The sequence below is a fragment of the Procambarus clarkii genome, chromosome 42, assembly GCF_040958095.1.
Source record: "Procambarus clarkii isolate CNS0578487 chromosome 42, FALCON_Pclarkii_2.0, whole genome shotgun sequence".
Classification (NCBI taxonomy): Eukaryota; Metazoa; Arthropoda; class Malacostraca; order Decapoda; family Cambaridae; genus Procambarus; species Procambarus clarkii.
Genome location: NC_091191.1, coordinates 537,312 through 547,280, shown reverse-complemented (window position 1 = coordinate 547,280; position 9,969 = coordinate 537,312). Strand labels below are relative to the sequence as shown.

At 41.8% G+C, this 9,969-nt stretch overlaps 1 protein-coding gene across 1 annotated transcript; it reads right to left on the bottom strand.

The window, feature by feature from the left end:
* Positions 1-4,261: 4,261 nt before the first annotated feature.
* Positions 4,262-5,368, bottom strand: LOC138373326 (A-kinase anchor protein 5-like). The gene has a single exon (XM_069339518.1). The coding sequence runs from the start codon at positions 5,366-5,368 to the stop codon at positions 4,262-4,264; it is 1,107 nt and encodes a 368-aa protein (XP_069195619.1).
* Between the last annotated feature and the right edge of the window lie 4,601 nt (positions 5,369-9,969).

The following is a 9,969-nucleotide window of genomic DNA, read 5'->3' as shown; positions in this document are numbered from 1 at the left end:
ATATATATATATATATATATATACATATATATATATAATATATATATGCAATTGACGATCACAAAACACTGATCATTTTATGCGGAAAATCCACAGAGAAATATGAAATGAGGTGAACGTTTCGGCTTTGTTAAAGCCTTTGTCAACACCAGACTGACATAGACTGAGTCAGTCTGGTGTTGACAAAGGCTTTAACAAAGCCGAAACGTTCACCTCATTTCATATTTCTCTGTGGATTTTCCGCATAATATATATATATATATATATATATATATATATATATATATATATATATATATATATATATATATATATTATATATATCCCCAAAGCATCCTCATAATAAATTATCCTCATTTGATGTATTATTTTTGTAATTAAACAAATAATCTTGTAATCCTTTAATTTACAAGTAATCAACAAATAAGAATTGTAATTATATTCAATCTCATTTGTATTAATTTATACCCCCATTAGATATCACCCCTTAACCCCCACATTATATATATATATATATATATATATATATATATATATATATATATATATATATTTATATATATATATATATATATATATATATATATATATTTATATATATATATATATATATATATATATATATATATATTTATATATATATATATATATATATATATATATAACCTAGAAGATATATATATATATGTATATATATATACTGTATATAGAAGGGAGTACCACCTCTAGCTGGAAGAAGGGGGACCCATAGCCTCGGAGGAAACCACGCATAACGCATTAGGGGGAATGTTTAGATCCCCTCCAATACAGTTTCTGTGTGCTTTTCTCCAAATATATTATATATATATATATATATATATATATATATATATATATATATATATATATATATATATATATATATATATATATATATATATATATATGGCCTACTCTGCCAAAGCACAGGGGGATGGCACTCGAGGCACAGTGAAGTTAACGACATCATCAAGAGGAGCCTCACCACAGCTGGATGCCCAGCTGAAAGAGAGCCCCGTTACCTAACGCCCCGTAACTCTGATGCTCTTATTGGTCGGCCGGATGGTATCACAGTGAACCCCTGGAAGAATGGCAAGCAGTTGGTATGGGACTACACGTGCGTATCAACCCTGGCTAACACCTACATTAACCTCAGTGTTGCACAACCAGGTGGCGCTGCCACCCACAGGGAAGCAGCCAAATCCCGTAAGTATAGAGAACTGGATCACCACTACAATTTTGTCCCCATTGCTTCTGAGACACTCGGCGCCTGGGGTAAAAGTGCTACCAGTTTTTTGAAGGAACTGGGTTCTAGGCTCATTGAAACAACAAGGGACCCGAGAGCTGCAAGCTTTCTTTTCCAGCGCCTCAGTGTGGCGATACAGAGGGGAAATGCGCACTGCATCCAGGGTTCCTGCCCGCCATCTGAGGAGCTGGAGGAACTCGACAACCTATGACAACCATCTTTGTAACCCATATGTAACTCCTTTTTTGTAACAAAGTTCAAATAAAGTAAATATATATGTGTACATACAAAAGAATGGGGGTGGTAGGAGAAGATAATATTAGTGTTCAGTGAGAAACCACAAGGTCTCCTCTGAATACTTTTTATTTTCTTCTCCGAGGCTATGGGTCCCCACATTGGCACCAGAGGTGGTACCCTCACAAATTTTTATATTCAGTTACATATATATTAGTATATTTTGGTAGCAGTCTTTCCTGTAGACATATATTATTAAATATGACCGAAAAAGTAAGATTAATAATTCTAACACAAATATATATATATATATATATATATATATATATATATATATATATATATATATATATATATATATATATATATACAGAGGAGCAGTTACGAACCAAACACCATCACAGACATTGATTACAGAATTGAACGCATTTGCTTGGATGCTGATTAAATGATAATTAAATTCCAGAAATGCAATTAGTCAATAGTGAAATAATTATATTCCTAGGAAATTTGGTTACTATAAAGACTCTCTCTCTCCCTCTCTCTCCCATATTTTCTCCTTTCCTTTCTCTTTTATTATCCTTCATTATCCTCTTCCAAGTTTCTTGGATAATTTATTGAGCTAAGAGAGAAAATATTTGTGATATCAGAAGGGGTGGTGAGGGAGGTGTTCCTCCACAAGATGAGTGATGATCCATACAGATTAGTTGGACAAGGAAAGAATAACGTTGAGGATTTATGAGAGAGGGGTAAGAGAGGGTCCACTGGCTTGATGTAAAGGGGAGGGAGGGAGGGAGAGGGGAAGAAGACGACTAGGGCACTAATGCAAACGGAAAAGGGGGAAGTGTTTGGTGTGTGGGATAGAGAAGTGGGAGAGGCAAGCGGCAGAGGTTAGCGGGAGAGATGTGTGGGATAGGTTTGGGAAGAGGGCAATGATAGAGGGGGAAAAATTGCCAGGGTAGGGGAGATGTGGAGAGAGAGAGGGGGTGAGGTGGTGGAATAGGGTGGAGTGATGGATGGAGTGGAGAAGATGAGGAGCAAGGAACAGGAGATGAAGGAGAAGAAAGAGGTGGAGGAAGAGGATACAGCCAGAGTTAGGGAAGATGCAGGCGGAGGAGAAGAAATGGGTAAAGGAGGAGAAGTCAAGAAAGAAGGCGAAGGGAAAATGATACTGACGGATAACAAGGAATTTCAGACTTAATAACTAAAATGAAATATAAACGAAGAAACGATGGAGAACAAAACGAACCACTTGAGATGAATTGGAGGAAGTGAATCTTGCGAACGAGGAAACCAATAATATATATATATATATATATATATATATATATATATATATATATATATATATATATATATATATATATATATATATATATATAAATGAATTAACAATTATATAAATCTAAATTTCCAAAACCTCTGATAATATATGCATAAACTATACTACTGAATAATATTCAGAATATATCTGCAATGGAGAGGCTGAATCGTGCTACAGCCGATTACAGTTAAACCAGGAGACAGTTAACGCTTGGAGTTAACAGTTAACGAAACAGTTAGCGCCCGGCCAGTCGCAGGAGGATACAGACAACTTGCCACATAATTAGTGAGGCAGTTAATTAACGAGACGGTGAAACAGGACCTGACATAGGAATTGTGTAGCTACCCGGAATATGACAAGTTACAGTGAACATTCTTTGCGGAAATAGTTAAGAGGAGAATACAGTTAACGGAGAACACAGTTAACGGAGAACACGGTTAACGGAGAATGCAGTTAACGGAGAACACGGTTAATGGAGAACACAGTTAACGGAGAACACAGTTAACGGAGAATACAGTTAACGGAGAACACAGTTAACGGAGAACACAGTTAACGGAGAATGCAGTTAACAGAGAATGCAGTTAACGATGAACACAGTTAACGGAGAATGCAGTTAACGGAGAACACAGTTAACGGAGAATGCAGTTAACGGAGAATGCAGTTAACGATGAACACAGTTAACGGAGAATACAGTTAACGGAGAACACTGTTAACGGAGAACACAGTTAACGGAGAACACAGTTAACGGAGAACACAGTTAACGGAGAACACAATTAACAGAGAACACACAGTTAACGATGAAAACAGGTACCAAAGAACAGAAAGGTAAACAGTTAAGGGAGAACTATTAACAGGGAGGATCACCTGTAGATCAGGAACGTGTTCGAGAACCATATCTGATACAGGAAATTGACTCCAAAATTACAGCCATGACTCCAAGCCAAATATTCCTCCCTGAAAAATATTGGAAAATGATATTTTACCAGAAAAAAAAAGTTACGGTAAAATTTTTGTAAAAATTATATTAACCAGAAAATACAAAAATCCTTAACAAATTCCCTGAACGAACTGATATTAAATTACATCATAGATTATTGGGAATTAACTCACCATTAAAGAGTCAAATAATCCTATGAAAAACTTAAAAAAAAGGAGATTGTTACAAATTAAATCCTATTTAAATGAGACCAATTAAGAATGGCAATTTAACCTTCTCAAATTTACACAGGAGCGACATCTCTTGCCTCCTGGCTTTAATTAACTCCCAGCCATCCGGTGTAAATTATCGCGATAATTCCACTCCGTGATAATTGCCGGCCAGATCACGCTAGGAATAACGGATAGACAGAGAAACGGAAATTATTCAACTGTAATTTAGATTTCCCTTAGTTCCCCCTCGTCTAGTTCCGGAAGTGCTAGGACTGTGGGCGTGTTTTGAGCTAGGACCGCGGGCGTTGGTTTATGCTAGATGCTCCCAGACGCAGGTTCGAATCCTCGTAACTGCCCTTGTGGATTTGTTCACTGTGGGGGTGGTTCATGCTTGGACTGTGGGCGTGGTTTATGCTGGGACTGTGGGCGTGGTTTATGCTTAGACTGTGGGCGTGGTTCATGCTTAGACTGTGGGCGTGGTTCATGCTTAGACTGTGGGCGTGGTTTATGCCTGGACTGTGGGCGTGGTTCATGCTTGGACTGTGGGCGTGGTTCATGCTTGGACTGTGGGCGTGGTTCATGCTTGGACTGTGGGCGTGGTTCATGCTTAGACTGTGGGCGTGGTTTATGCTTAGACTGTGGGCGTGGTTCATGCTTGGACTGTGGGCGTGGTTCATGCTTAGACTGTGGGCGTGGTTTACGCTTGGACTGTGGGCGTGGTTCATGCTTAGACTGTGGGCGTGGTTCATGCTTGGACTGTGGGCGTGGTTCATGCTTAGACTGTGGGCGTGGTTTATGCTGGGACTGTGGGCGTGGTTCATGCTTAGACTGTGGGCGTGGTTCATGCTTGGACTGTGGGCGTGGTTCATGCTTAGACTGTGGGCGTGGTTTATGCTTAGACTGTGGGCGTGGTTCATGCTTAGACTGTGGGCGTGGTTTATGCTTGGACTGTGGGCGTCGTTCATGCTTAGACTGTGGGCGTGGTTCATGCTTGGACTGTGGGCGTGGTTCATGCTTAGACTGTGGGCGTGGTTCATGCTTAGACTGTGGGCGTGGTTTATGCTTAGACTGTGGGCGTGGTTCATGCTTGGACTGTGGGCGTGGTTCATGCTTAGACTATGGGCGTGGTTCATGCTGGGACTGTGGGCGTGGTTCATGCTTGGACTGTGGGCGTGGTTCATGCTTAGACTGTGGGCGTGGTTCATGCTTAGACTGTGGGCGTGGTTCATGCTTGGACTGTGGGCGTGGTTCATGCTTAGACTGTGGGCGTGGTTTATGCTTAGACTGTGGGCGTGGTTCATGCTTAGACTGTGGGCGTGGTTTATGCTTAGACTGTGGGCGTGGTTCATGCTTAGACTGTGGGCGTGGTTCATGCTTGGACTGTGGGCGTGGTTCATGCTTAGACTGTGGGCGTGGTTTGTACTAGGACCGTAAATTATGATTGGGACTATTTACTCCACAGGTCCCAATCGGACTAATCACCTGTGTTGCCAATCGGATTGTCTAGCAGTTAAAACATCTAAAAAGAGTAAAATAATCTAGATCAAAAATATATTTTCAAATTCAGCTACCCTTAATAATTGTTAAATTTCGTTGAAATTCTATATTACTTAAATTCTGGTTAATGGAAGACCAGATGAGAGTGGGTGAGAGCTTCAGAATACTGAGATGTGTCGTTGAAGCTTCCAAGACGTCGCAAAAATGCCATCGTCTTAGTGAGAGCAAACTATACTAAGTAATTGAGTTTTTTGTTAATTTTGATGAGATCAGTACATAATGTTTTACAAATCGCACCAGGGAGAGAGCGAAGCATTATAACAACATATCAAGTGCAGTTTTGCACATAACAATACGATCCATTAATTTATACACTGTCAGAGGAGGCATTCACTCACACTATATACAAGAGGAGTCAATAGGACAGACTGTGAGCTGCCCGACACACCTTAAAATATTCCCCTCAGCCGAGCCTTGTGGCATCCGGCATCTGGACAATGCCGGTTATGAGGGAGAGGCTGTGAGTGAGAGAGAGAGAGAGAGAGAGAGAGAGAGAGAGAGAGAGAGAGAGAGAGAGAGAGAGAGAGAGAGAGAGAGAGAGAGAGAGAGAGAGAGAGAGCGAGAGAGAGAGAGAGAGAGAGAGAGAGAGAGAGAGAGCGAGAGAGAGAGAGAGAGAGAGAGAGAGAGAGAGAGAGAGAGAGAGAGAGAGAGAGAGAGAGAGAGAGAGAGAGAGAGAGAGAGAGAGAGAGAAAGACGCAAGTGTGCGGAAGGAAATAATAAAACTTTAGCTGAACAAAACCTCAACATTAAAATAATCCTAACTAATCCCGTACCGTAATCACAAGGTTTCAGAACGTTTACAGCGCTGGCCCTCGACCTCTCCCTAGTACAGGGAGTGGTCGAGGACCAGCCTGCTGTATTTGGGTTCTGTATTCCTGAAAGACTTTGAAATCTTTTTCAAGTTGAAAGCTGTTAGCTAATGTCTGGCTAATCCCTTCATTAGTTCGACAAACAATATAATAATTTCAAGCTGCAGCAACGAGTCTGTTACTTATATTTCAGCCCAGGTAATTCTTGCGTTATCAGAACGTTAATTTTATGTCTGTTCTCTCACGTAAGACATTTTTAATCTGACACCTGTTTATACAACTCTTATTCAGTGGTTGATGAGTCAGCCAGTAGTTGATGAGTCAGCCAGTGGTTGATGAGTCAGCCAGTGGTTGCTGAGTCAGCCAGTGATTGCTGAGTCAGCCAGTGATTGATGAGTCAGCCAGTGATTGATGAGTCAGCCAGTGGTTGCTGAGTCAGCAAGTGGTTGCAGAGTCAGCCAGTGGTTGCTGAGTCAGCCAGTGGTTGCTGAGTCAGCCAGTGGTTGCTGAGTCAGCCAGTGGTTGCTGAGTCAGCCAGTGGTTGCTGAGTCAGCCAGTGGTTTATACTAGCAAGGTGGACTGGGCGATCAAAGCCAAAACCACCTAGGGTCACTTAGTGTAGAATTGAACATAAAGCTACTATGAACAAATCCACAAGGGCCGTGATGAGGGTTCGAACCTTCGCACGGGATGTTCCCAGATGCGCCTTAGTCATTTGTTACTGTGATTTCTGTGTGTATAAAGTTACTGTGTTCTAAAATTTTAGGAATTCTGAAAGTGCCTAAATCAATGTATTTTTACATATTTTTTTATTATTATTTTATTTATCGTTCTAAATTTCCACAAAAAAAACGAAATAAAATAAAAATGTATTTTATAACCAAGGAAATACCCACAAACAAGCTATTTTTTCCATTATATTATATTTCGAGTCCCCCTTCCCCTAAAAAAGTGCAGTCATATATATTAACATTTTATTCATTTTTCCCAAATTGTGATATACTTTTTTTCAGCATTTGAATTGCAGCTAATTACAAGTCCAGATTAACAAAGGCAAAGGCTTTATGAAGCCTTTCTAAATGAATGGGGTATATGTGTTTGTTTGTTTGTTTCCACGTGCGAAACGGGTCGTGTGTGTGTGTGTTTATGTGTGAAATATTCGGTTATCATATTACATGATTGAAACAAAAATAAACATTGATTCATTTTGCCGCATTCTTCAGCTGGAAAATTTCGAATTTAAATTCGCGAGGATATATTTTATGACCGATTTAAAAGTCAGCATCCTAGATCACAGCATCCAATATTCCCAAATTTGTTGTTGTTTAAGATTCGCTACCTGGAACAAAAAGTTCCATGTAGCACGGGCTATGGTGAGCCCGTAGTTTAGGTATTCCCAGAGCAATTCACTAGGAATTGCTGGGAATATCAGCAACTTCACTACCTCCTACTCCTTGTCTTTCTCCAAGCCTTCACTTCCCTCAATGGATGGGACCAACCCCCCATGAACCCTCTGTCTCAACCATCTCTCACTCCTTCCCAGCCTCAGACCACCTCCTTAACGACCATCACCTCCTTAACAACCACCTCCTCCTTCGCCCATTAGAGTCCTCCTAACCCACCCCCCCCCCCCCCTCCCCGCTCCCCCACAAACCAATTCATCGACCAGTTCTATACACCCCCCACCCCCCTATCCCTTCCCCTACCCCCCCTACCCCCCTCTCCTCGACCTCTCTCACTTAAAAATAATTGTTTTGAATGGTCCGACCGCCTCCATTAAATTCTGAAACAACATCTTGAGCGCTGTTTTCCGGCTTAGGTTCTTCTTATTTAACACTTCAGAACTTGAGGGCGGAATTAGCGATATTGGCTGCGTTGTATTTTTACGTCACGCAGTCAGTCATCTTGCTGGTATTGCGGGGGGGGGGGGGGTCGTGTGCCAACTCCAGGGTCCCGCCTCTTGACCTCAAATCAACTGGTTTAGATTGTCCTTTAATCTCTTAGGTTCTGGCAAAGCTCTGTGACTGTATGTGAGGATTTTAGATTCAAAATTCAAACTGAAGTTGAATTTTGAATTTCTGTATTATTTTACAGAAATTTCAAGACAGAGCATCTACTCCTTGGAGCATATCTACTCCCTGGAGCATCTACTCCCTGGAGCATCTACTCCCTGGAGCATCTAGTCCTTGGAGCATCTGCTCCTTGGAGCATCTACTCCCTGGAGCATCTACTCCCTGGAGCATCTACTCCTTGGAGCATCTACTCCCTGGAGCATCTACTCCTTGGAGCATCTACTCCTTGGAGCATCTACTCCTTGGAGCATCTACTCCCTGGAGCATCTACTCCCTGGAGCATCTACTCCTTGGAGCATCTACTCCCTGGAGCATCTACTCCCTGGAGCATATACTCAAAAGGCCGTCTATTATCACCCAAGACAATGGCAAGATAACATATACACTGGCTACCAACCAGCCAAGAAGCCTCCAACTTATCTACTCTAGAAACCATATCGTCTAAATGTCTCTCTATACATGTACCGGACGACCCGTAAACCGTGGAAAATGTTCGAATAAATGACATTTTCTCTTGTGTCTTCCTAAAAAAGAAATTCTAAAGAAGATTCTGACAACCAATTTACATGATATATAGAGGAGCGTGTATTTATAGTGTGTATTTGTAGTGTGTATTTGTAGTGTGTATTTGTAGCGTATATTTGAAGCGTGTAACTCCACTTGTAATGTATACCTGTATCATACACTCGCATCACCGTATAGCTACTCAACTATCCTGTACCTGTACCAAGTACTTTGCTGTACTTGGGGTCTGTACCTACACCTGTCCCGTGTGTACAATCACTCACAATCACGTCATACCAACCTCACAATGGTATGCAGGCGATGAGTCACAATAACGTGGCTGAAGTATGTTGACCAGACCACACACTAGAAATTGAAGGGATGACGACGTTTCGGTCCGTCCTGGACCATTCTCAAGTCGACGAAACGTCGTCGTCCCTTCAATTTCTAGTGTGTGGTCTGGTCAACTCACAATGGTATTTAAACCAAAGTCTCAAAACAGCCACCTCTTCAGCCATTGTTTAACGGGAGAGAAAACAGCGTAATATATGTGTATTAGTTCACCGTAATGAGTTCCGAGTGAGGGGTGAGCAGAGGGGACACCTAGAGATTTATCTCCCATCATGGAGGCTGCACAGAGGGTGGAGCCGTCCATGGTGGTAAATCACCCAGTTGGATATTGGTGCGACACTTCGGTATTCAGGGCACTTTAATGCTGGATTTAATCAACGCTTCCTGAAGGGCATCATAGGAGAGAGCCATCAAAACAGCTTCCATGGCCTCTCATCTTCACAGCCTCTCCCCTTCACAGCCTCTCCCCTTCATAGACTCTCCCCTTCACTGTCTCTCCCCTTCACAGCTTCCCCCTTCACAGCCTCTCCCCTTCATAGACTCTCCCCTTCATAGACTCTCCCCTTCACAGCCTCTCCCCTTCACAGCCTCTCCCCTTCATAGCCTCTCCCCTTCATAGACTCTCCCCTTCACAGCCTCTCCCCTTCACAGCTTCCCCTTCGCAGCTTCCCCCTTCACAGCCTCTCCCCTTCATGGCCTCTCCCC

What these genes read in the sequence shown, in the direction of transcription:
- LOC138373326 (XM_069339518.1), bottom strand. Translation starts at nt 5,368, where the DNA reads ATGAACCACGCCCACAGTCCAAGCATGAACCACGCCCACAGTCTAAGC.